At 40.4% G+C, this 27,536-nt stretch overlaps 1 pseudogene and 1 gene segment (V, D, J or C); both read left to right on the top strand.

The window, feature by feature from the left end:
- Positions 1–983: 983 nt before the first annotated feature.
- On the top strand, positions 984–1,501 carry LOC129392978 (immunoglobulin heavy variable 1-8-like). The segment is given in 2 exon segments: positions 984–1,098; positions 1,185–1,501. Coding segments are annotated over 2 exon segments (363 nt in total).
- A 20,186-nt stretch (positions 1,502–21,687) lies between these two features.
- LOC100982958 (immunoglobulin heavy variable 3-7-like) lies at positions 21,688–22,935 on the top strand (annotated as a pseudogene).
- The last annotated feature ends 4,601 nt before the right edge of the window (positions 22,936–27,536 follow it).

Here is a 27,536-nt window from a genome sequence, read left to right as displayed (position 1 = left end):
TAAATAAACTTAACAGTAAGAATAGGAAGGATATGGATGGTTTTACTAATTTAATGGGTACATAACTGTGGTATACACTATATTCCTATGAATAAGATATTCCGATTTCAGAGCGAAGTATTGTTTCCTACGTTGTGTGTGTGACTTGGTTGTGTTGGATTTGAGAGTGTAGCACGTGCACAGACCACGTGGATCAGAAATCCACATGTAAAGATGACAATCTATGGATGTGAACTACAAGTATGTAAATACTTCAAGTAATTCTATTTAATGGAGTTTGAAATAAAACTCAAACTTATTCAAAACACTAATTACTTGGTATTTATTTTGGGATCTATGAGTTTATCAAGAAATTCAAATTCCTATTTCTATTTAAACTCCCGATTCCTACTCTCAGTGGGAGGGAAAACTCACAGCCAATCTCACATCACAGGGCAAATCTGTAAACGAAGAGTCATTCCTCTGAAGGTCCTGGGTGTTCAGGACTCTCAGGCAGGTGCGGGGGACCCTGTCTTGGGAGTGCCCAGCAGATCTCAGAACCCTACATGGGGCCTGCTGGACACTCATGTGGGATAACTAGTCGCCACTTATTCAGAGTTACCAGTGAGCTTTGACTGTTCCGAATGGGACCAGCATGGAGTCAAGGTGCCTGCTCAATGTCAGAGACAGCCATGGTCTCAGAAACAATCCAGGTAATCTCTAGGCCAATAAAATGTGGATTCACAGTGAGGAGTACATCCTGGGGGTGGAGTTTGTTCTTCAGCGGGAAGAGTGCTGTGCACAGAAAGCTTAGAAATGGGGAAGGGGGTGCGTTTCCTCAGGCAGGATTAGGGCTTCGTCCCTCAGCGTCCCACTCTTGTATGGCTGATGTGGCATCTGTGTTTTCTTTCTCATGCTAGATAAGGCTTTGAGCTGTGAAATACCCTGCCTCATGAATATGCAAATAACCTGAGCTCTTCTGAGGTAAATACAGGTATATTGGTGCCCTGAGAGCATCACTCAACAACCATATCCATCCTCTAGAGAAAACCCTGTGAGCACAGCTCCTCACCATGGACTGGACCTGGAGGATCCTCTTCTTGGTGGCAGCAGCTACAAGTAAGGGGCTTCCTAGTCTCAAAGCTGAGGAAGGGATCCTGGTTCAGTCAAAGAGGATTTTATTCTCTCCTGTGTCCTCTCCACAGGTGCCCACTCCCAGGTGCAGCTGGTGCAGTCCGGGGCTGAGGTGAAGAAGCCTGGGGCCTCAGTGAAGGTCTCCTGCAAGGCTTCTGGATACACCTTCACCAGCTATGATATCAACTGGGTGCGACAGGCCACTGGACAAGGGCTTGAGTGGATGGGATGGATGAACCCTAACAGTGGTAACACAGGCTATGCACAGAAGTTCCAGGGCAGAGTCACCATGACCAGGGATACGTCCATAAGCACAGCCTACATGGAGCTGAGCAGCCTGAGATCTGAGGACACGGCCGTGTATTACTGTGCGAGAGACACAGTGTGAAAACCCACATCCTGAGAGTGTCAGAAACCCTAGGGGAGAAGGCAGCTGTGCTGGGCTGAGGAGACGACAGGGGTTATCAGGTTTAAGGCTTTTTTGAAAATGGGTTATATATTTGAGAAAAAAATAACAATAGAAACAAGTACACACTCTAATTTTAAGAGATATATTCAATTCAAGAATTGTAGAAGCCGAATTCACAGTGGGAAAGGCCACACTCAATAAAGTTGATACAAACATTCCAGGAAGCTGTTACTGTGAACAAGTTTTCAAATTAGATGAATAAATAATTTGGAGCAATGTTATTTGATCATGCGGTGAGACAGTATGATTCTTAAAAAGTGGAAAAAATTCTTTCAAATGTTTCTGCCACTCTTTATCATAAAACTAATTTTAGAGCAGTTTTAGGATTACAATGAAATTGCACAGAAAGCATGAGAATTCCCATGACTCCCTGCCCTACACAGGCACAGCCTCCTCCACTACGACCATCCAGCACCACAGTCACAAATCAGTTACAATGGATGAATCTACAAGGACATTTGATTCTTTCTTTTTTGGTGATGCCCTAATATAACAAGCCTAATTTATCTCGGAATACCACAAGTTTTGTTCAGTGGCTTTCTAGGAATCATATTAGTTAGAGGGAAAGTTGGTGAGGCTCTTACTATTTGAACTCATTCTTCCAAAATCCACAAAACATATATTAATTTAGAGCTTATCTTACTTCTGGTTTACAAAGATCCTTCCCAGAGAGTAAGATTTTTAAGATTTTAGAGGCAGGTTCATGTCTCTAAAAGGCCAGCAAGTTCTGGGGAATCCCATAATGAACATCCTTTCATGGGAATTGGAGACCCTGGCAATGAGAGACTCCACGTATAATGCCCTAGAGTTGGATTAGATGCACTGTGAGCTCTTGGGTGGTGGTTCTGAAAAAGGTGGTCTGTGCAGTAAATGCAAACACATGCACGGGACACAGGAAGGAGCAAAAGCTTCCCTTTACAAAGTGTGTGGGCACCTGGAAGGAACCCTCACAAGGGCACGTCTCACCCTTAATGACTACACATTAGCCAGGGGCATGATCATGATTGGTCTTACAAGGAAAGAGCACCACTGAGGTCATAGGTTATGAAAATGTCATCCTCCAGCTGAGAAATTCCATCTGCTGGCATGTGCGTGTCAACCCCGTGGAGGGTGCACTCTGGGAGTTGACGAGATGCATAGAAACCTCCTCTCATGAATTATCGTCTACCACACAGTCAGAACCAACCTGTGCTCCAGAAAGAGACACATGCCTCTAGAAATAAACAGAGCTTAAGGATTTTCTTACCTGCTGAATATAGTGCCCCAAACCACACTTTCAGGAAGATTAGCTCAGAAATGTTTACCAAGTGACTGAAGGGCAGTGGCGAGTGAGTTGATGGGACAGCCTCAGGGCTGCACTTGAGGAGGGCTCCCTCTCCCATGCAGGCTTTTCCTCCAGGAGCTGCATCAGGAACTCACAGAGGATAAGGGAGAATTCTGAGAACATGCTACTGTGGTGCTGCCTAGAGAGGAAGGATAAATGATGACAAATACATCTCTGAGTAACATATGGGCATTTGTTCATGAAAACTGTTTTTTCTGAAAGCTTATGAAGGTCTTGAAATACCCCTGATTAGCTGAGGGCAAACATTTAAACCCTTCTTCCACAGGGAGTTCAAGCAGGCTGGATGTGTCCTGCTATGGATGATCTTCCCCAACCCCTTCCTCTTCCCAGCTCATCCCTGGCTCTCTGTGTAAAAAGTTTTCATCAGTGGAAGGTGGTTGATGAAGTGAGGTCTTCAATTTCCTCATCTTCTGTGTGGTCATGTTATTTTCCTCATCTGAGGTTTAAAAACTCAACTGCATGCAGCACATGACAGGCTAAAATCTCTTGTGGACAAAAGAGTAACAAAGGCACCCACCAGGGTTGAGCACCCGTGTTGCTGACAGTGACCACCAAGGGTCAACGTCCTCCTCATAATCCCGTGTCAGAGCAGCACTTCAGTGATTTCACTAGCAACTTCCCAGGAGAATCGGCTTAAAACTACTTGTTGCATTTTCCATACAGATATAACACATCTATTTTCCTGAAGAAATAGAAAGAGCTGAATGCTGAATACACTGTATGTCTGCTGGTTCTGCAAGTTTGTGACTACCACTTTCTAATTTCTGATCTGTGTGGACCACTCTCCAGATTTTTCTCACTGGTGTGACCAGCCTTCTGGATGTCAAATATAATTAACTTTTTTTCATATAAAAGTCAACACAAGCTCCTCATGGTTTCGGTGCTCACTGAGTACTCTAAACTTACACAATATGTTTATTAGTTTTGTTTTCTGGTATCTCTACTCGGCATCTTAAACACACCCATGTTAAGATGCTTGTACAGGTAATTGTTAATTTTAAATTTACTGGTGTTTAGTTTAATTAAATAGGCAGGCAATAGCTTAGAATTTAGAAACAACAATGTAAAGGAAAAGTAAATGCAATAAAATTTAACATAAGAAAACCAGCAGCTGAAAGGAAGGGAAATCTATTCTGCCACCTAAGAGGGTATGGGGACCTCATAGTACAATGAACTTCTGCAGTTTAATCGATACTGCTCACAAGTGATAGCATCCTCTCTCTTTATATCAGAGCATTCCCTAACATGTACAATAAAGAGTGAGCAGATACCTCCAACCAGACTGACCAGTACCTCTCCCTGAGTGCCTCAGCTGATAGAGATAGACATCACATTTGTCTAACAAAATAATTACAGGCTGTAAGGATACCCACCAGTCATATGGAGATAATTTGAAAAACTTAGTCAAAGCCCAAACCTTATAGGTAGTCATTTATACTTAGAAGAATTAACTCTTATCTTCACATGTATTTTTCTTAATCATAGAGAAGCTACTAGAGTCACTGTCCAAGTTACTGAATATCTTATTCCTAGAATGAGACATTGCACAATGTGTTCTGACACGAGGGAATGTAGCTATAGTTAAGGGATAGGAGATGTGATCTCGGGAACATGAGTCTGCGATCCAGCAGTTCTTTCTCCCTCACATTTGCCCAGAAACAAAGACCCCGGCAGAAAAATGGAAGGGTTGACTTCAGTCTCCAAAGTCTGATGTGAGATATACGTCAGGTATTTCATGCCATTGTTTTATAGTAGGAAATTTAATCTCTAAAGAAGGTCATTTTCAGGATAATACTATTCTCCAGGATACTTAAATGCCCGAAAACAGAGAGCGCTACAGTGCCCAATGTCCAGGAGCTACCCGGCACGGGTCTGGAAACCAGTGGACAGAAATATCAGTTTCTCTTACCACATGTATGTTGGAAATTTGAAGAATGTTTCTTTCCTTCTTCGTAATCATAGGCTGCAATGGACTGGAGGTCCCAGTACATAAGAAGAAATGTGTCTCCAGTAGGAACACAATTAGTCCCATAAAATAATTGTGCTCACACTGTGGTGCCCACACTGTTGGACCAGCTGACCGAGAACGTGTTGTAAGAGCTGCAGTGTCTACTGATTCCTATCATATTTGGGGCCACATTCGCAGCTACCAATGGAAAGAGAGAGAAGTAAAACTGGCTTAGGTAGAGTCTATGGATTTGCTTTCTTTCCTTCAAACTGAAGTAAAAAAAAAAAATCACATCAACTAAAATGTGGATGATGATCAAGTGATCAAGGACAACAGCCACGCAGTGTTTTAGGTATGTTTTAACCTAAAGTCCCACAACATGTGAGAACCTGAACTCTGGAGTCCGGGGCATCTCTGGGGAGAATGTGGAAGTTGGGCGGGAGGAAACAGTGATTCATGTCTAGGGAAATTTCGGGGCTACCTGCTCTGGGGGAAAGGAAAGCCTGAGCCTCTCCAACAGTGTGCTCTGTTAAAATTGTTGGCTGACTTATTGTATTCTTCAACACCAATATTTTTTTAGTCCTCTTTTAATTTTTTTTATTATTATACTTTAAGTTTTAGGGTACATGTGCACAATGTGCAGGTTAGTTACATATGTATACATGTGCCATGTTGGTGTGCCGCACCCATTAACTCGTCATTTAACATTAGGTATATCTCCTAATGCTATCCCTCCCCCCTCCCCCCACCCCACAACAGACCCCAGTGTGTGATGTTCCCCTTCCTGTGCCCATGTGTTCTCGTTGTTCAATTCCCACCTATGAGTGAGAACATGTGGTGTTTGGTTTTTTGTCCTTGTGATAGTTTGCTGAGAATGATGGTTTCCAGCTTCATCCATGTCCCCACAAAGGACATGAACTCATCATTTTTTATGGCTGCATAGGATTCCATGGTGCATATGTGCCACATTTTCTTAATCCAATCTATCATTGTTGGACATTTGGCTTGGTTCCAAGTCTTTGCTATTGTGAATAGTGCCACAATAAACATACATGTGCATGTGCCTTTATAGCAGCGTGATTTATAATCCTTTGGGTATATACCCAGTAATGGGATGGCTGGGTCAAATGGTATTTCTAGTTCTAGATCCCTGAGGAATCGCCACACTGACTTCCACAATGGTTGAACTAAGTTACAGTCCCACCAACAGTGTAAAAGTGTTCCTATTTCTCCACATCCTCTCCAGCACGTGTTGTTTCCTGACTTTTTAATGATCACCATTCTAACTGGTGTGAGGTGGTATCTCATTGTGGTTTTGATTTGCATTTCTCTGATGGCCAGTGATGATGAGCATTTTTTCATGTGTCTGTTGGCTCCATAAATGTCTTCTTTTGAGAAGTGTCTGTTCATATCCTTCACCCACTTTTTGATGGGGTTGTTTGTTTTTTTCTTGCAAATTTGTTTGAGTTCATTGTAGATTCTGGATATTAGCCCTTTGTCAGATGAGTAGATTGCAAAAATTTTCTCCCATTCTGTTGGTTGCCTGGTCACTCTGACGATAGTTTCTTTTGCTGTGCAAAAGCTCTTTCATTTAATTAGATCCCATTTGTCAATTCCGGCTTTTGTTGCCATTGCTTTTGCTGTTTTAGACATGAAGTCCTTGCTCATGCCTATGTCCTGAATGGTATTGCCTAGGTTTTCTTCTAGGGTTTTTATGGTTTTAGGTCTAACATTTAAGTCTTTAATCCATCTTGAATTAATTTTCGTATAAGGTGTAAGGAAGGGATCCAGTTTCAGCTTTCCTCATATGGCTAGCCAGTTTTCCCAGCACCATTTATTAAATAGGGAATCCTTTCCCCATTTCTTGTTTTTGTCAGGTTTGTCAAAGATCAGATGCTTGTAGATATGCGGCATTATTTCTGAGGGCTCTGTTCTGTTCCATTGGTCTATATCTCTGTTTTGATACCAGTACTGTGCTGTTTTGGTTACTGTAACCTCGTAGTATAGTTTGAAGTGAGGTAGCGTGATGCCTCCAGCTTTGTTCTTTTGGCTTAGGATTGACTTGACAATGCCGGCTCTTTTTTGGTTCCATATGAACTTTAAAGTAGTTTTTTCCAATTCTGTGAAGAAAGTCATTGGTAGCTTGATGGGGATGTCATTGAATCTATAAATTACCTTGGGCAGTATGGCCATTTTCACAATGTTGATTCTTCCTACCCATGAGCATGGAATGTTCTTCCATTTGTTTGTATCATCTTTTATTTCATTGAGCAGTGGTTTGTAGTTCTCCTTGAAGAGGTCCTTCACATCCCTTGTAAGTTGGATTCCTAGGTATTTTTTTCTCTTTGAAGCAATTGTGAATGGGAGTTCACTCATGATTTGGCTCTCTGTTTGTCTGTTATTGGTGTACAAGAATGCTTGTGATTTTTGCACATTGATTTTGTATCCCGAGACTTTGCTGAAGTTGCTTATCAGCTTAAGGAGATTTTGGGCTGAGACGATGGGGTTTTCTAGATACACAATCATGTCATCTGCAAACAGGGACAATTTGACTTCCTCTTTTCCTAATTAAATACCCTTTATTTCCTTCTCTTGCCTGATTGCCCTGGCCAGAACTTCCAACACTATGTTGAATAGGAGTGGTGAGAGAGGGCATCCCTGTCTTGTGCCAGTTTTCAAAGGGAATTCTTCCAGTTTTTGCCCATTCAATATGTTATTGGCTGTGGATTTGTCATAGGTAGCTCTTATTATTTTGAGATATGTCCCATCAATATGTAATTTATTGAGAGTTTTTAGCATGAAGGGTTGCTGAATTTTGTCAAAGGCCTTTTCTGCATCTATCGAGATAATCATATGGTTTTTGTCATTGGTTCTGTTTATATGCTGGGTTATGTTTATTGATTTGCATATGTTGAACCAGCCTTGCATCCCAGGGATGAAGCCCACTTGATCATGGTGGATAAGCTTTTTGATGTGCTGCTGGATTTGGTTTGCCAGTATTTTATTGAGGATTTTTGCATCGATGTTCATCAGGGATATTGGTTTAAAATTCTCTTTTTTTGTTGTGTCTCTGCCAGGCTTTGGTATCAGGATGATGCTGGCCTCATAAAATGAGTTGGGGAGGATTCCCTCTTTTTCTATTGATTGGAATAGTTTCAGAAGGAATGCTACCAGCTCCTCCTTGCACCTCTGGTAGAATTTGGCTGTGAATCTGTCTGGTCCTGGACTTTTTTAGGCGGGAATTTCCTTGTCCTAATAAGCCCAGGAGCACTACAGGAGACCAGGGCTTATTTCATCCCTCAGCTACGACCGTAAAAGACAGCCATCCCGAAAGCGGCCATTTCAGAGGCCTCCCCTCAGGGATGCATTCTCTTTCTCAGGGATGTTCCTTGCTGAGAAAAAGAATTCAGCGATATTTCTCCCATTTGCTTTTGAAAGAACAGAAATATGGCTCTGTTCCGCCCAGCTCACTGGCAGTCAGAGTTTAAGGTTATCTCCCTTGTTCCCTGAACATTGCTGTTATTCTGTTCTTTTTTCAAAGTGCCCAGATTTCATATTGTTCAAACCTACATGCTCTACAAACAATTTGTGCAGTTAACGCAATCATCACAGGGTCCTGAGGCTACATACGTCCTCCTCAGCTTACAAAGATGATGGGATTAAGAGACTAAAGTAAAGACAGGCACAGGAAATCACAAGGGCATTGATTGGGGAAGTGATAAGTGTCCATGAAATCTTCACAATTTATGTTCAGAGATTGCAGTAAAGACAGGCATAAGAAATTATAAAAGTATTAATTTGGGGAACTAATAAATGTCCATGAAATCTTCACAATTTATGTTCTTCTGCCATGGCTTCAGCCAGTCCCTCCGTTTGGGGTCCCTGACTTCCCGCAACAGTTTATTAACTTTGTATGACTAATAATGTAAAATGTTCCCCATATTTTTAGCAATGTTTTACTTATTTGTGAAAGGTGTGTTTATTAATTTTTCATTTTAAGGTGTCACTTTTATCCTTCTTGTTTCCGGGATTTTATTCTAGTAGATATAGCTGAATGCATTTTAACAATTATTGTAATCATCTCACATTTTATATTTGGATTTGCATATACATTTTATTAGGATTTTGATTTTGATATAAAATATTTTCTTACAATTGTCTCTTTTCTATTTTTATGAGATAAAATTAACGTATGCACAATTGCATACATCTTCAATGTACAGTTTCAGGGTTTCTGACATATGTGCACACATTTGTCTCCAGCACCTAAGTTAGGATGAGGAGCAGGTCCATCTCCCTAACAAGTGTCCTCTTCATTGCTTCCAGTCAGCTCTCACATAAGGATTTTTATTTAATTTCAAGTTTTCATTTTCACTAATCATCAGAGAAATGCAAATAGAAAAATGTTCTGGTTTCTGTCACTATAGTTCAATTTTTTCCTGTTTTGGGCATCACATAAATGGAATCAAATGTTATAGTTCATTTTTTGTAAGGGGCTACTTTTGCTATTTGTGAGGTTCATTCATGTATTTGCATCTACCAAGGTTTTGTCATTATATATATATATATATATATATTTATACACATATGTATGTACTAATGAACATATAGGTATTTCATATCTCAATCAGTCCATTACATTAATAAATGACAGTTTATTAAGTAAATCCATTCATTAAGTGAATAAGTGACAAAAAATATATCTATTTTCCTGTTGATGGAATTTAGTTTCCAAAATAAATATCGTAAACAAATCTGTTATAAATATCTTTGTACAAGTTCTTCTGCTTATATCTCCCATTTTTATTGATAAAATATGTATAAATATAAGTATGCATTATAACTTTTCAGCTTTATGGAGCTATAACTGACAAATAAAATTGTATGAATTTAAGGTACACCACTTGAGGTATTGATATACATGGGGAAATATTCATCGTGATCAAGGTAATTGGCATGCCTATCATCTCAGACAGTTATCATTTTGTGCCTTTAATTTATTGTGTGTCTGTGATAAGAACACCCAAGATCTACCCTTCTGGAAACAGATAAGTTTATAATATAATATTCATTAGTATAGTCACAACACTGTACATTTCATCTCCAGAACTCCTTCAACCTGTGTATCAGTCCATTCTCAAACTACTTTAGAGAACTACCTGAGACTGGGAAATATATGAAGATAAGTGAATTAGTTGACTCACAGTTCTGCAGTCTTAGCAGGAAGCATTATAGGGAGGCATCAGGAAAATTACGATAATTGTGGAAAGTGAAGGGGAAGCAAGGACCTTCTTCACGTGCTGGCAGGGGAGAGAGAGAAAGAGCAAGGGGAGATGCACCACACTTTTAAACCTTGAGATCTTGTAAGAACTCTAACACAAGAAGAGCAAAGGGGAAAGCCACCTCCATGATTCAGTCACTCCCCATCAGACCCCTCCTACAACACTTGAGGATGAAAATTTGACATGAGATTTGGGTGGAAACGCTGAGCCAAACAGTATCATTATACCCGGCCACTCACAAATCTCATATCCCTCTCACATTGCAAAATATAATTATCCCTTCTCAACAGTCTCCCAGTCTTCACTCAATTCAGCATCAACACAAACTTCTACAGTCCAAAGTCTCCTCTGAGACAAGGTAAGTTTCTTGGATGTATAACCCTGTAAAATAAAAAACAAGTTAGTTACTTCCAAGATACTATAAGATGAATGCACTGGGTAAATGTTCCCATTCTAAATGGGAGAAATTGGCCACTACAAATGGGCTACAGGCCCCATGCAAGTCCAAACACTAGCAGGGCCGTCATTAAATCTTAAAGCTCCAAAAAAATTTCCTTTTACTCCATGTCTCACATCCAGGACACACTGAGGTAAGAGGTGATCTCCCAAGGCCTTGGGAAGCTCCACCCTTGTGGCTCTGCATGTTAGAGTCCCCATAGCTGCTTTCATAGGCTGGCATTGAGTTGCTATGTCTTTTCCAGGCACACCATACAAGCTGCTGGTGGTTCTACCATTCTGGGGTCTGGAGGACAGTGGTCCTCTTCTCACAGATCCACTAGACAGTGCCCAAGTGGGGACTCTGTGTGTGGAATCCAACACCATATTTTCCTTCTACACTGGCCTAGTAGAGGTACTCCATTAGAGCTCAGCCCCTGCATGAGACTTCTGCCTGGATATCCAGGCATTATCATACATCATCTGAAATCTAGGAGGAGGTTCCCAAACCTCAACTCTTGCCTCTTGTGCACCAGCAGGCTCAACACCATGTGGAAGCAACCAAAGCTTAGGGCTTGCACCCTCTGGAGCAATGGCCTGAGCTGGACCTTGACCCCTTTTAGCCATGGCTGGCACAGGACAGACAGGGATGCAAGGCGCCATGTCCCGAGGCTGCACAGAGCAGTGGCGTCCTGGGCTTGGACAATGAAACCATTTTTCTCTCCTGGGCTTCTGGACCTGTGATGGGAGGGGCTGCCACAAAGATCTCTGAAATGCCCTGGGGACATTTTTTCCCACTGGGGTCCTTGTTACTTATGCAAATTTCTGCAGCCAGTTTGAATTTCTCCCCATAAAATGAGGTTTTTTGTCTACCACATGGTCAGGCTACAATGTTTTATCAAACTTTTATGCTCCGCTTCCCTTTTAAACGTAAGTTCCAATTTCAGACCATCTCTTTATGAATGCACATGGCTTATGTTTTCAGAAACAGCCAGGTCAACTCTTCAATGCTTTGGTGCTTAGAAATGTCTTCTGCCAGATATACCTTAAATTATGTCTCTGTAGCTCAACATTTCACAGATCTCTAGGGTAGGGGGAAAAAGCCACTAGTCTTTTTGCTAAATCATAGCAAGTGTGACCTTCACTCCAGTTCGCAATAAGTTCTTCACCTTCATCTGACACCACCTCAGACTGGACTTCATTGCCCATATCACTATCAGCATTTTGGTAAAACCCATTCAACGAGCCTCTAGGCAGTTTCAAACTTTTCCACATCTTCCTGTCTTCTTGTGAGCACTCCAAGCTTTTCCAACCTCTGCCCATTACCCAGTTACAAAGTCACTTCCACATTTTCAGGTATCTTAATAGCAGTATCCCACTCCTGGTGCAAATTTTCTGTATTAGTCCATTTTCACATTGCTATAAAGAACTACCTCGGATTGGGTAATTTATGAAGAAAAGAGCTTTAGTTGACTCTCAGTTCTGCAGGCTAAATGGGAAGAATTACTGGGAGGCATCAGGACACACAATGATGGTGGAAGGTGAAGGGGAAGCAAGAATCTTCTTCACATGGTGGCAGCAGAGTGAGAGCAAGTGAGCAGGGCGGTGCCACACTTTTAAACCATCAGATCTCTTGAGAACTTTATCATGAGAACAGTAAAGAGAAAGACCACCCCATGACCCGATCACTTTATATTAGGCCCTTCCTTCAACATGTAGGGACTACAATCTGGCATGTGATTTGAGTTGGAACACGGAGCCAAACCATATCAACCTGCATAACTGAAAGTTTTTACCCTTTGACCAATATTACCCAATTTTTTCCTCCTCCTAGCCCCTGCGAACTACTATTCTACTCTGCTTCCAAGAACTTGAATATTTTATATTTTAGATTCTATATATAAATGAGATCACTCAGCTTTTGTCTTTCTGTGTCTGGCTTATTCCACTTAGCATAATGTTCTCTATTTGTTGCAAATATAAGAATTTCTTTGTTTTTAGAGGCTGAATAATATTCAATTTTATGTAAGTATTAGCCACATTTTATCTGTTCATTCATAGATGGACATTGATTCATTTTCCTTATCTAGACAATTATGAATAACTTCACAGTGAACATGTATTTGTCACACTCACTTTACTTTCTCTAGATGTACGCTCAGAAGTGGGAATGCTCTATATTCAGTTCACTGAGTAATCTTCATGCTGTTTTTCATAATGGCAGTACTAATTTACATTTTGTTCCAAACCATAGATGGATACCTTTGTACCACATATTCGCTTCTTTGTGTAAGTCTTGAATCCATTTTTAGCTGATTTCTATGTATTGTGTGAGGTGAGTTCTATTTATTTCTTCCGCATATGGATGCCCATTTTTCACACCACTTGTTGAAGAGACTGACCTTTCTCTATTGTGTGTCTTGGGAACTTGTCAAAGATCAGTTTATTGGGAAGAAATGGGTTGATTTCCAGGTTGTCTATAATGTTCCATTGGATTTTATGTCTGTTTAAACGTCAACATTATACTGTTTTGATTTATATAGATTTGATTTTGAAATTATAGATTGTGATATATTCAGCTTTGTTATTTATGCCCAAAGTTACTTTGGCTATTTGAAGTATTTTGTATTTTTATATAAATTGGAGCTTTTTAAAAACACTTTTGTAAAATCATGCAATGGAAATGATTTATTTATTTTATTGGCATATAATAGATATACCTATTTTATGGGAACATGTAATATATTGATACATTCATACATGTGTAAAGATTAGTGCAAGATTTATATACCTGTCACAATAAAAACGTATCTTTTCCTTATGCTAAGAACATTTGAATGACTCTCTTCTCGCTATTTTAATGTTGTACACTAGATTATTGTTAACTATAGTGACCTTACTGATCTATCAAACATTTAGGTCTTATTTCTCCCCTATAAATGTATATTTGTGTTCAGTAATCAACCTCACCTTTTCTCCTTCTCTCTTCTATCCATCCAGGATTCTGGTAAGCAACAGTCTACTCTCTATCTTCAGGAGATCCAGTGTTTTAGTTTTGACGTAAAATAAGAAGATGCAATATTTGTCTCTCTTTTCTTGGCTTATTTATCTTAACATAATGACTTCCAGTTCCATTCATATTATAGGAAATGATAGAATATTGGGTTTTATGGCTGAATAATATTCTATTGCATACATAGATTACATTTTCTCTATCCATTTGTCCACCTACAGACACTGAGGTGCTTTCATATCTTGGCTATTGTGAATAGAGCTGCAAAGAACATGGGAGGGGACATGCCTTCATGAGGTGGTGATTTTATCTTCTTTAGAACATACCCAGAAGAGGATTTGCCAATTCTATTTTAAATTTATTCTGGAATTTAAATTTATTTAGGAATCTTCATACTACTTTGCCCATAGTGGAAACACAAATGGAGTAAACATTAAAAAAGCAGTTTCGGTTTTGAGGTATAATCCAGAAACAAATAACGTTTGACCATGATTCTCATTGGGAGTCTCTAATGGATCTGGTGGAAATGCAGGAAGTTTTCTAACCTTGTTCAGGAAATTATGAGTTTGCACCTTTTTCTTTTTGAGGCTTGAAATTGGCATGACTCAAGATGCATACTGTTGGCAGGTTTCAGAATGATACGGCAAAAATCATAATGAAAAGGCAAGACAGAGAGAGAGAGAGAGTCAGGCCTAGAAAGAGAAAAAATAATTTTCTCAAGAGAAGAAAGTGCTGGATATCTGTATCAGTGTTGGGTTTTGCTCATAGACACATCTGTACCGAGTGAGGAACCATGAAGTCAAGGGAGGGGTCTAGAACTTGTTCAAGTGAAGCATCAGCATATTTCTCACAGGCACCAATTTCCACCACATCACAAGGGTGATGCATTTTTGAATGCCATTAAATATGAGTTCACAGTCAGTGATCATGTTTCCATGAAATTCAGTTAAAATACCAAGGGTGTGTCCAGATCACTCATGCACAAATACACAAAATTTGCTTTTGCCTGTGTGGCTATCTAGAGACAAAGTGCACTGAGGAGACTTCAGCAGGTTACAGAGATTTGCTTAAGTTTGGAAAACCATAGAAGAGTGCCTTTAAGTGAAGGTTGGTATATAAATTAAATAGGTCAAAATCCCCTCTGTGGGAGTAGCGTTCCAATTGTGTGGAATTTTTAATTCCTTATTCACGTTGTAAAACATAATCCCTAAGACTGACTCTGTGGAGTTTTACTGCTGTGTTGACAAAAATATCTAACAAGCTTCCTTCCAGTGTTTCAAGGGAAGTTTTTCTCTAAATTTTTTCCAGTGTATAAATTTTCCTGCCTAAAGATAGTAAAAGGCTGTTAAAAACACAGCTGGAATGGCAGCTTTAATCTTTTGCTGATAGGAGTGAGCATAATACATGAATCTCTTTGAGTGTTCTGCCTCATCCAAATACAATAGGTCAAAGGCTAGTACTGGAGGTAAGATTTCCAAATGTGTTTTTTTCCAGCTACCAAGTCATAGGAAAATAACAGATGCATCCTTGAGACAGAGGACCATAATGCCACAATGCTGGTGGGAGTACATGTAGACAAGGGAGTTCAAGGGTTTCTTAAAATTGTGATAATTTTAATGTAAGAATACCATTCTTCAAGCTTATGTGGAAGATTGTGGGAGGTTATAACAGTGTTGTACTTTAGTACCAGCCCTGCCTCACAGAATCATTTTACAGTAGCTCCTTTCATGGGTGTGCTTCACTCAGTTCATGCAAAACCTGGCAGGTCTCAGGCTAAAAACACAAAATACAGAAGCTTTTAATCAACTGAAAGGGCTGTAGCCTTTTGTCAAGGAATTATTGGAAGACACGGAGAACACAGACAGATGATAAATAAAAGACATTCATATCCCCTTAAGGGTGGAAATTGAGGAAAGTTTACCTAAAAGTGTCCAAATGGCAAAGTGCTTATTTAATCTGGTAACCAATTTTTCTATAAATTGTAGAGTTGAAATGCAACAAATACATATCTGAAATGATCTGGCACAAATTATCTAAGCAAATACAGTAACTATGCATTTTAATTCATTTTTATTTAAGATCAGCAGCTAAGCATTGATATTTTTGATAACAACTGTGACTCTCTCAGTAGCTTTATCTTTTGAGGATATGATCTGGTATGGTAGTTTTCTTAGTTTCAGTGTTACCTCTTTTTGCGTTGACTTCCACCTTTATATTTGCCAGGAATCTGGGGAAAAGGAGTGCTTCCAAAAGTTCCCTAACTTGCCCATTTTGCTGGATTTTCCAGAATATATGGGATGCTTTTTTTTTTTTTAAACAAAGCATCCCAAAGCCATGCACTGCCCTAAAACATGTTTATTTCCTAATTTGACAAATTGACAGTTCTAATAAATACAATCACTTCTGCCATCTGGGCTGATTTTACATGAGATAGAGGACTGTTCTAAAGGAAATCTTACATTAGTAACAGCAATTTTGTCATCAACCTAGAGTTTTATTATTGAGGTGTGATTCATAACAAATAATATTAGGTAGAGGTTCTCAGTGGGAGTGTCTAAATCTCTTGGGTGTACAGTGTCTTCCCCGTTAACATGAAGCATTTACGAGCACAGTCATAGTTTCCAGCCATGCTTCTCCCTGTCTCAGTATCACCACAAACTAACTATGACTTCAACTGGAACTTGGTGAGTTGTTCTTTAAAAAGTTTTAAGTTATTCTTTAATCTTTATGACTCTAGATTATTATGTGAGACATAATCTTTATGCCTCTAGTTTATTATGCCTCTAGATTATTATGTAAAGCTATTTGACAATAAAGTTAAAAAGAACATTTTAACTGACTAAACAACACAGGAAATCATTAATAAAATGCAAAGCGTAGATGTGAGAGGCTCCAGGCCTGGATAATGCAAGAGTTCATGTATGCAGGCAGTTTCTTTGCCCAATTATACACTGATACAACCAGCATGTCAGCTTCATGCCCCATTTGACTCCTATTATGCAAGCACATGGAAATGACATGCTCAAGGGTCACACACAGATACGAAAACTGGTGTGAGCAGGGGAGGAGACGACTCTGCACTTCTCCTCTGAAGGACCAGGAAAGCCCGGACAGACCATCTCCCCGGCCTCCATGACTGCACGACGTGCCCACATGGACACTCATCTCTGACAAGATAAGAGGACTCCATTGATGAGGCTGAACATTTTATGATTTAAATTACTAGAGACTTACATTGAGGTTTCAATAACTAATTTTTACAATCTAAATTTATTTACCCCCCTGTTGTTACCTCTTTCTTCAGTGAAAAATTGCTTGCCATGATTGAGTTTTAGGAAGATTCCCAATGTCCACAACTGAGCTTCCAAGAGAGTGTTGAGAACGAAAACTCAATGAGGGCAGAGAAACCCATCTTTACTGTGTTCACCATTAAACTCAAGTGGACTCAGCACTGCCTTTGATCACTGCTGCTTCTCTGCAGAGTTCAGGTTTCTACTTCTCACAATTCCAACATAGACTCTCCCTCTCCTCAAAGGTTTGGCCTCCACTGGCTGTAAGGTCACACTGTTCTGAATTTCTTGTCTGAACCATTTTATGAGGGTGGTGATGAGCCATTTAATGGAAATTTTATATCATCTCAGCATGAATCCTATGGGCAGTCACGAATTATTATTCTATTATGGTAATTGATTTTTCTCGGCATATTCATTACTAGTGATATTCAAAAACCCTTTTATTTAAATCTTTGATGCTTCATTTCTTGTTGCTATGACACTTTTTCTTCTACTGAGTCTTCCCACTAGCATTATAACATGACCTAATATCCAAGCTCAGTTGTTACATAACAACCACATATGTCACAAGCTATGCATTCTTTTCACAGCAGACGTAATTTTCTCTTTTCTGGGGATGAACACACACTGCTGAGCTACCCCCACTCACAAGAACATATGGAAAACTGACATTTTTGTTTACTTGACTAATGAGTTATATCATTCTCTCTTCAAATTCTTTATCCCCCAGAAAGCTGTGACAAACTCTTCTGCATCTGCTCAAACCATAAACTCAGAAACCACATGGTGAGTAAAAGCTCACTTGGTTCTGGATATTGGGTCCAGCTCCTCCCCTCCAATGTCCCACAGCATTGGGACCTCAGCCCACCTGTCCAGGTTCTATCAAGAGAGTTCAGCTCCTTCACAGTGAAGGAAACAATTGAGTTAAGAGGCAACCTGCAGAAGATAGACAATATTGAAAACCATTCATATGACAAGGGATTACTATCAAGCATATAAAATAAACTCAACCCAACTGCAAATAATAATGTGACTAATAATGGATGAATAACATTAATACATATTTCTCAAAAGAAGAAAAGAAAAAGGGCAGATAGATTGATGATAGATAGATAGATAGATATATTCATATATATACGTACATATATTGCTAGAAAACACTAATATTCAGGAAAATGCACATTCACAATGAGATGTCTTTTCATCCTTCATCTTTGCTTGAGAGTCAGAAAATCTAAATAAATAAATAAATAAAACAGGAGCTGGCCAGGATTCATAGAAAGGGAAACTCTTATAGACCATTGGTGGAAATGGAAATTAGTGAAGCCATCGTGGGAAAAAATAGAACTACCATATAATTCACAATCCAACTGCTGAGTATGTATCTATTTAAATCATTAAAGTAAAAAACTAATATTGAAGAGATACATGTACACCCATGTTTACTGCAGCACTATCCACCGTAGCTAACATATGACATCAACATATGTGTCCATCAACAGATGAATGGATAAATAAAATGTGTTATATTTACACAATGGAATATTGTTCAGTCTTAAAAATGAAATTCTGCTGTTAGAAGCAACATGGATGGAACTGGACACCATCATGTTGAGTGAAACAAGACAGACACAGAAAAATAAATACAGCATTTTCTCAGTGTTATGTGGAAATTTTAAAAAGTTGATCTTCTAGAAGTAAATAATAGAGTAGTGGTTATGAGATGCCAGGAATGGGAGGAGACTGAGAGACAATAAGAGGTTTGTTAACAAAGGTATAATTTACAGGCAGACAGGAGGGATGTGCTCTAGTGATCTACAGTGCAGTAGGGTGACTACTGTTAACAATATAGTGCACATTTTATGTTTACAAGTAGCCAGAAGACAGAAATTTGTATGTTACCAACAAAAAGAAATGTTAGTGTCTAAGCTGATGAATTTGTTCATTGTTTTGATTTAATCATACCACATGGCACACATGCATAGAAATATCACACTGTACCCCATACAGTTATTATGTGCTACCTTTAAAAAATCCTTTAATTAAAACAGATTTTATTTGCATACATTACAAATGCTTCAACACAAAGCCAGGAATAAATACCATTTTTCTTTGAGATGTGAATTTCCTAACAACGTGGTTACATTCATTTGAACCAAACCGTGTATTTGATCATGGTAAGAATAGACAGACTTATGCATAGAATGATATATTTTAATTTTAGACTTCTACTTAATACCATAAATTCAAATAATTTTAAAACAACTAAGTAAAAACTATAAAGTTGAGGAAATGTTTACGTGGTGTGTGATGTGTGACTTTTTCCTTGCGCACCACTCTGTCCATGGTGGATGTGTGGTGTGGGTGTCTGTGTCTATTTTTGTTTACTCTGCTTGAGGTTCTCTGTGATTATAGGATCTGTAGTTCAGTGTCTTTCACAAAACTGGGAACATTCTTAGCCATTATTTCTTTCAAATACTGTCTCTGTATCTACAATTTCTCCTTTCAGATTTAAAATGTATATATACAATACTTTTTAATATTAATGTTTACTTTCTTCACTCTCTTTTCCTTGCACTTTACTTTGTAAAATTTCTAGTGGTATTTTAAGTGAGTGGTTTCATTTAAAAGGTGAGCCAGCTCTACTGAGGGGTGTGCCCAAAGCTTACTCAATGTTTATACTGCATTGCTTTTGATTTCTTGTGCATTACCATTTGATTTTTTCTTAGTATTTTCAACTCTCAGTTCCCTATCTAGTCCTTCATTATGTATACAGTTTCCTTAATAGATTTTTACATATGAGTTATAGTTACTTTATATATCTCGTTTAATTAGGTAGTTCTAAGATCCATATCATATACAAGTCTCATTCTGATCATTTGTTTATTATAACTTTGGTATTTCTCATTAATATATGTAATCATTGTTGATAGCCGGATATTTTAGGTTGGACAGTTTATATTGGCTTATTATTTCATTTTATGCATTTTCTGCCTGTATTTGACCATGCTTTATTTTTGCCAGGCCTTTAATGTGGAAATGTTTGAATCTTCTCAGAGCTACATTTGACATTTACTTTTGCTGTGGATGTCATAGTTGAAGTCTGTTCTTCTGTGTCCACCAGAGATTTCAGATCCTCCAGTGATACTTTGTTTTTCTTTCCTGCTTGTCTTTGTCTCTTCACCTTGTTCCCTCCTCCAGAGAATCTCCTTCAGTTCCTTCAGGGGGGTTAAGATGTTATATTCAACTGACAATTGTGAAATTGGTGGCAGGCAATAGAATAAATGGAGATTTTCTGACCTTTCATGGGTCCATATTTCTACGAAGGCATTGGGAGCCCGAGTCTGGGTGTGACCTTTCCAGTGTTTCTGAACTTCTGCCAGATGAGCTGTTGGTCTGTGTGTTCTTGCTCTTTTCCCTGCTGTGGAGTCCTCTTGTTTTCCGCAGTTGTTCCCTCCCACAGCTCCAGTGTTCTCTTTTGGTGTTATCACCTTCCAGAGTTGATGACCTGACCTAGAGATTAAGGCTCTGATTAAATAAGAAGGAGGGGAGATACTTCTCAATGGAACTTAGGTAAAGACCTCTTTTTCAATCTCAGTTCCTAAGGGATGGCCCCAGTGCCCCTAAGATCCTGGCTTTGGTGGCTTGCTCCTGCAGAGTAATTTCTTAGTTCTGCAATGGGGATTAAGGAGGTGGGCCTGAATGCATTTCAGAGTGTGGGCTCTTTTTCTCTCCCAGACAGACACATTGGGACAAAAGATTTTTGTGACTGTCCCCATTTTTGGGAAAATGGTTTCAAGGGATAGGAAAGCCCTTCAGTATGTGGTCCCTGAGAAATTCATGCTACAATACATTTACCACACTTGACTTCACCAATTCGGTATCTATGTATTTTTTTCTCTTATAATAGCCTACATTTTTATATGCCAGACTCTGCCTCAGTTCAACTCATACCCTTGCCTTTTTACTCTCTGCAAGAACTTGTCTCTCCCTAAATTTTGGATTTGATGATTATCTTAAAACCTCAAGTATTTAAGGTATTTTTTAAAATTGGCAAAATTCCATCTCCTGTGTTTATCTGTTATTGTTGATGTTGTAAAACAATAAGTAAAATATACTCCTCATCTATGTACATTTTGAAGCTGAGTTGCAGGTTTTTTGGTAAGACCCAGAGTCATAGAAAATGCAAATATTGTTAAGCTGCTTAATAGAAAAACAAATGATGGTAAATGTGTTCACTGGAATACTACCCATGATTTATAATAAATAAATGCCTGACACACAGAACAGCAGCAAAACCACCCATGCTCTTATTACAGAAAGTGTCTTCTGAAAACCACACCAGGCACATCCAGGTTTGTCCTGGAGTTGGTTTAGGGGGATGTCAGAGCCAGTGATGAGGAGCACAGGGCCAGACACCAGCATTCACTCATCCCAGACATGAGCTCCTGGATGCATACAGATCCCCCTCCACTTGTGGGTTTACTTCCACTTCTGTAAAAGGAGAAAATACTGATTCCTACAGAGCATAATTTACACATTTTAAAAAAAATGAAATAGGGTGATCAGGGCAAAGTGTTTATCAAAGCACAATTTCATAAGACAGCATATTTTCCAAATACCATCATTGTCAGCAAACTTCTGCAAAGCACCGTCTTCTTATCTGGGTACAGCCTACTCCTCCAGCGTCCCACTAGAGCTTCTTATATAGTAGGAGACATGCAAATAGGGCCCTCCCTCTACTGATGAAAACCAACCCAACCCTGACCCTGCAGATCTCAGAGAGGAGCCTTAGCCCTGGACTCCAAGGCATTTCCACTTGGTGATCAGCACTGAGCACAGAGGACTCACCATGGAGTTGGGGCTGAGCTGGGTTTTCCTTGTTGCTATTTTAGAAGGTGATTCATGGAAAACTAGGAAGATTGAGTGTGTGTGGATATGAGCGTGAGAAACAGTGGATTTGTGTGGCAGTTTCTGACCAGGATCTCTTTGTTTGCAGGTGTCCAGTGTGAGGTGCAGCTGGTGGAGTCTGGGGGAGGCTTGGTCCAGCCTGGGGGATCCCTGACACTCTCCTGTGCAGCCTCTGGATTCACCTTCAGTAGCTATTGGATGAGCTGGGTCCGCCAGGCTCCGGGGAAGGGGCTGGAGTGGGTGGCCAACATAAAGAAAGATGGAAGTGAGAAATACTATGCGGACTCTGTGAAGGGCCGATTCACCATCTCCAGAGACAACGCCAAGAACTCACTGTATCTGCAAATGAACAGCCTGAGAGCCGAGGACACGGCTGTGTATTACTGTACGAGAGACACAGTGAGGGGAAGTCAGTGTGAGCCCAGACACAAACCTCCCTGCAGGGGTTCCCAGGACCACCAGGGGGCGACAGGACACTGAGCACGGGGCTGTCTCCAGGGCAGGTGCAGGTGCCGCTGAGGGCTGGCTTCCTGTCGCGGTCTGGGGCTGCCTCGTTGTCAAATTTCCCCAGGAACTTCTCCAGATTTACAATTCTGTACTAACATTTGATGTCTCTAAATGCAATACTTTTTTTGTCCTTTTTGTTTCTTTGTTTTTTTTTGCAACAGGAGTACATATCCTCAGCTCCACAGAAGCCAGGGTGTCACTTTGGGGGCAGAAATAATCCTTTCGTGGTCAACAGGATAAGAGTCCTGAGGAATCCCAGGGAAACCTGGAGAGTGTTTTCCAATTAGACTCAGGGCAGAGACCTCCATGGGAATCTCTGATTAGAACGGGCTTTGAGCTCTGATGGGAGCCAAGAGACAGGCTCACCCAGGGTCGGGGTCCTTAAAGCCTGATGGTTTTCACAGCTATCCCCCCTTGTCTTGTAAACTCAGACTGATTCGGTTGACCCTCTTTCTGCTAATCCATTTTGCTTCTCTGTAGGTTTGATTCTCACAGTTCGCTTTCTTCTCTTCCCTGAAAACAGACGATGTGTTTTCTGTAGTCAAAATCCCAGGGCTCAGGTCTGCAGGACCTGGGTAGGCTGAGGAGACTTTCTCACTCACCGTTGTCTGGACTCTTCTGTTGTCTTCTGTGCATGGAGGCACTTGGGAAATGAAGTGGACATTAGTCATTAAGGGAATAATACTAGTTTTCTCCAATTGGATATTGATGTAGAGCTGAACTTGTGCTTCTCACACTGTCACAGAGTTTGGACCCTCACCTATAACTTTGAGGAGAGTTGATGATGGATAGTCCATTGTGGGTGAGCTCTGGGTAACAGTAATTGTAGGGTCTGGCTAGGCAGCCTAAGGTCAATACTTCTGGACCTCAGGAAAGACAGGCTGGAATTCCTGGGAAGACCTGCATCTGCCATCCACCGTGGAGTCCCATCATCTTCTGTTATGCTGTGATTGAATCAGCCCCACCTAGTTTAGCTAGAACACTCTTCATGACTTAGGAAAACATAATGGCAAGCTCTCCTAACACCTGTATCATGCCATGGGAGCAACACCTAAGCTAGTGTGTGATTGAGTAGCTGAGACTGTGGTCTAGTCAAGATGACAGGTAAAATTGATTGTTGTCGTTATGATATTTTATATTTGGCAATATAATCATGCTCATATTATAAATACTTTTGCTACATTTTTGTGTGTGTGTCAGAGGCTTTGGAACTGGAACAACTTCATCTTGAATAGGGGCTAGGAAAAATAAGACCGAGACCTGCTGGGCTGGATTCCTAGTAAGTTGATGCAGTAAGTTAGTCACAGGATGAGATAGGAGGCCTGCACAGGTCCAGGTCGTAAAGGCCTGGCAGATAAATCTTACAGTAAAGAAGCTGGGCAAAGCCCTCCAAAAGCAAGACAGTGACTAAAGTGACCTCAGTTTGTCCTCACTGTTCATTATACTCTAATTATAATGCATTAACATGCTAAAAAACACTCCCTCCAGCGCCAAGACAGTTTACAGATGTCCAGGCAACATCATGAAGTTTCCCTGTGTGGTTTAAAAAGGAGGGGAGGAACACTCAGCCTCAGGAATTGCCTGGAGGACTCATGAATAATCCATCCATTGTTTAACATATAATCAAGAAATAACCATAAAATGGACAATCAGCAGCCCATACTGCTGCTCCACCTCTGGTGTAGCCAGTCTCATTATTTTACTTGCATAAGAAACTTGTTTTCATTTTACTCTGTGGATTTTCCCCAAATTGGGACCCCTTTCTCCTAATATCTGTGCTATTATTTGTGTTCTAAGCAGAAAACCCCAAGGTGGAATGAAGTTTCCCTGCATTTTTATAAGAAGTACATTCACCCCTTTGAGCGAAAATGCACAGGGAGTGGAATGAGGCTGGGAAGCTAATGGCGTATGATGGAAGCTTGTCCCTGACTGGAGGAGAGAGGGAGGGAGGATTGGGAGGAAGGTTCCTATATTTTTGTGCCATGCAAGGAAGCTGCAAAAGATAACTGAGTCTCGTGTAAGTCAGTGCTACCTCTCAGGGGATCCCTGTGACTCCAAGAAAGGGCTCTTCTTAGGAATCACTGTGGAGTCAGTCCTTTCATTAGAGTAGACCACAGGACATGGGCCTCAGCACACGCCATGCCACAGATGTCAGAAAGCAGCTGCTGGGAACCTGATCCACCTGCATTTTGCTCCCTGTATGTGGAGGGAGGGAGGTGCATTCTCAGGGTCAGCACACTGTTTGTGAATTTTTATAGAGAACACCTGCTTTTGCTGTATTTTTATTGGAAAATATAGGAACAAGTGTGCACCTGCAAACAATTGTAATTTTCACATTTCCTTCAGTTGCATTATTTCTTAATCCTGCATGACGTCCTGACACAGAGTTCAGTTTTTCACAGGGATTGTTCAAAGGATCGAGATGATGCATTTTCCACATTCACTGGTTTTTCTCCATGTGCAGAGACCTTGAGTAGAGCACATCTGGCCCTTATCCACACTATCTCTTGTGTCCCCTGGGAAAGAGCAGAGATTTGCCTGACTGTAGAATCTAGGGTAGGAGTCTGCACGCCTCTGAGCCTGCAGAGAAGCCCAGTGAAGTTTTATGGAGTCAGAGAGCTTTCCCGTGTGGGGAACCTCTAGCTTCCTCACTCTAGGAGATTGCTGGTCAGCTGTAATTGAGGGGTTAAGAATTAGAGCACTTGGAAGCCTGTCTCATAGCAGCTCCATTATGTAACTCACCACCATTAGACTGCAGGTAATAACTCAATCTTGATTTTTCTGACCCGATTTTCTCATCTTACTCATTTCTAATTTTGTTTATGGAAAATGTTATGTTTAGTTTATGATTAAAACCTCAGAACTTTCTGAACTTATCAGGAATAATACAAAATGTGTCCAGTTTGGGGGAAATGTAAATGAATGTCCATGCAGTTTGGGGGGGTGTGTGTGTGTGTGTGTGCATGTGTGTTTGTGTGTGTGGATATGTCAGTCACTTACACCACAATGAACATGATTGCTGAATTATATAGTCAAACTAAAATTAGATTTGCTGAAAATGGCCTGCAGCGATGTCTGTGAAGCTGACCCTGTCACTTTGCTGTGAAGAAGCTCAGTGTACAGGCAAGGTTGCATGGGAGAGGTAAAAGCTTCAGCACACAGGACAGGCTGAGCTCCTGAACTGGAGCCAGGCACAGGACTGAGCACCTGAGAAACAGAACCCCCAGCCCTCCTTTACCTGGGCTGGATGGGCACCAGAGGACCCGCAGGAGATGCTCAGAACTCACACAAGACAGAGCCTCAGTGAGGAGCAGATGCAGCGAGGAACCAGCCAGGGAGCCTGTGACCGCCACGTCAGGTTGTCTTGTTTTGCTTAACAGCATCCAACCCGCAGGAGACCATTTATTACGTTATTTAGACCTCATGCCCTTTCTGTCCCGAAGTAAAACAAACATAAATATGACTCTGCAGTTAGATCTTTGAACCTGGGTTATTTTTCTGAGAATGTCATCTTCGTCATCAACATCATGGTCACCATGTCAAAATCAACAGGCAAGTCCAGTCACTGTGAAGACAGTTTCATGGCATGATTCATACACAATCATTCCATTCTACAGAGAATGTCTTTCAGATTCTTAAGGTGGATTAAAGTGTTATATTTAATTGCCAATTGTGAAATTGGTGGAAGACATTATACTAAAGGAATCGTCTCTGACCTCTCATGGGGTCATATTTCCAGAAAATCATCGTGATCCTGAGTGTGAGCTGACTTTCCAAGTGTTCCCAACCCTCCTCCAGATGAGATGCTGGTCTGTGTGTTCTTGCCTCTTCCCCTGGGGTAGATTCCTCTTGTTTTCCCCAGTTGTTCCCTCCCACAGCTCTCATAATCTCTGTTGGTGTCCCCATCTTCCAGATCTGCTGCCATGACCTGCAGATTAAAGCTCTGATTCCGTAAGAAAGTGAGGGGAGCTGCTTCTCAATAGAGATTTGATGGGAACCTCTGTTCACACCTCAATTCATAAGGGGCTGCACCAGTGCCCTAGGATGCTGATTTTCATGGCTTGTTCCTGCAGGGTAATATCTTAGTTTTGTAGTGGGGATCAGAGAACTGGGTCTGGATGCATTTCAGAAGTGTGAGCTCATTCTCTCCCAGACAGATACTATGGGAAAGGAAGATGTTTTGCAGGGGTAAATGATTCAAGAGATTAGGGCAACTCGCCAGTATGAGGTCCCTTAGAATCTCTCACTGTAACATGCTTAACACACTCGACTTCAAGCAATCCAGTGTATATTTGTTCTTCATCTTCCAATAGCCTACATTTTATATGACAGACTCTGCCTCAGGGAGTTTCATACTCTGGCTTCATTACTCTCTACAGGAACTTGCCTCTCCCTAGATTTCAAATATTTTGTTTGTTTTCAACCCTCAATTATCTGAAGCATTAAGTAAAATTTGCAAACTTCCATCTTTTCTGTTTATCTGTTATTGTTGATACTATTGTTGTAAGAATGAATATATGGGCCGGGCGTGGTGGCTTATGCCTGTAATCCCAGCACTTTGTGAGGCCGAGGTGGGTGGATCACGAGGTCAGGAGATCGAGACCATCTTGGCTAACATGGTGAAACCCCGTCTCTACTAAAAATATAAAAAATTAGCTGGGCATGGTGGTGCGCACCAGTAGTCCCACCTACTTGGGAGGCTGAGGCAGGAGAATGGCGTGAACCCGGGAGGTGGAGCTTGCAGTGAGCTGAGATCGCGCCACTGCACTCCAGCCTGGGTGACAAAGTGAGACTCTGTCTCTAAAAATAAATAAATAAATAAATAAATAAATAAATATGTGTGTGTATATATATATTTCTCATCTATGTACATTTTTAAGCTTAACAGCATATTTTTTAGTGAGATCCAGAATAATAAAAGAATCCAAACATTTTTCAGCTGCCTAATAGAGAAACAAATTCTGGTAAATGTTTTCACTGGAACACTACTCAACATTTATAATAAATCTATTTCTGGTACACAGAACAACAAGGAAAAGTATCTAAGTATTTATGCCGAGCAAAATAAGCCAGACAAATAAGAATATGTACTATATTACTCCATTTATGTAATTTATTTCAAATGAAAAAAATCTAAAGTAATATACAAAAGATGAGTAGTTACCTGGGAAAAGGATAGAATAAAGGAAGGGGAAAGGTGGAAATATACAGAAGAACAAG

The sequence above is a fragment of the Pan paniscus genome, chromosome 15, assembly GCF_029289425.2.
Source record: "Pan paniscus chromosome 15, NHGRI_mPanPan1-v2.0_pri, whole genome shotgun sequence".
In the NCBI taxonomy this organism is placed as follows: Eukaryota; Metazoa; Chordata; class Mammalia; order Primates; family Hominidae; genus Pan; species Pan paniscus.
This window is presented reverse-complemented; position numbering and strand designations above follow the sequence as displayed.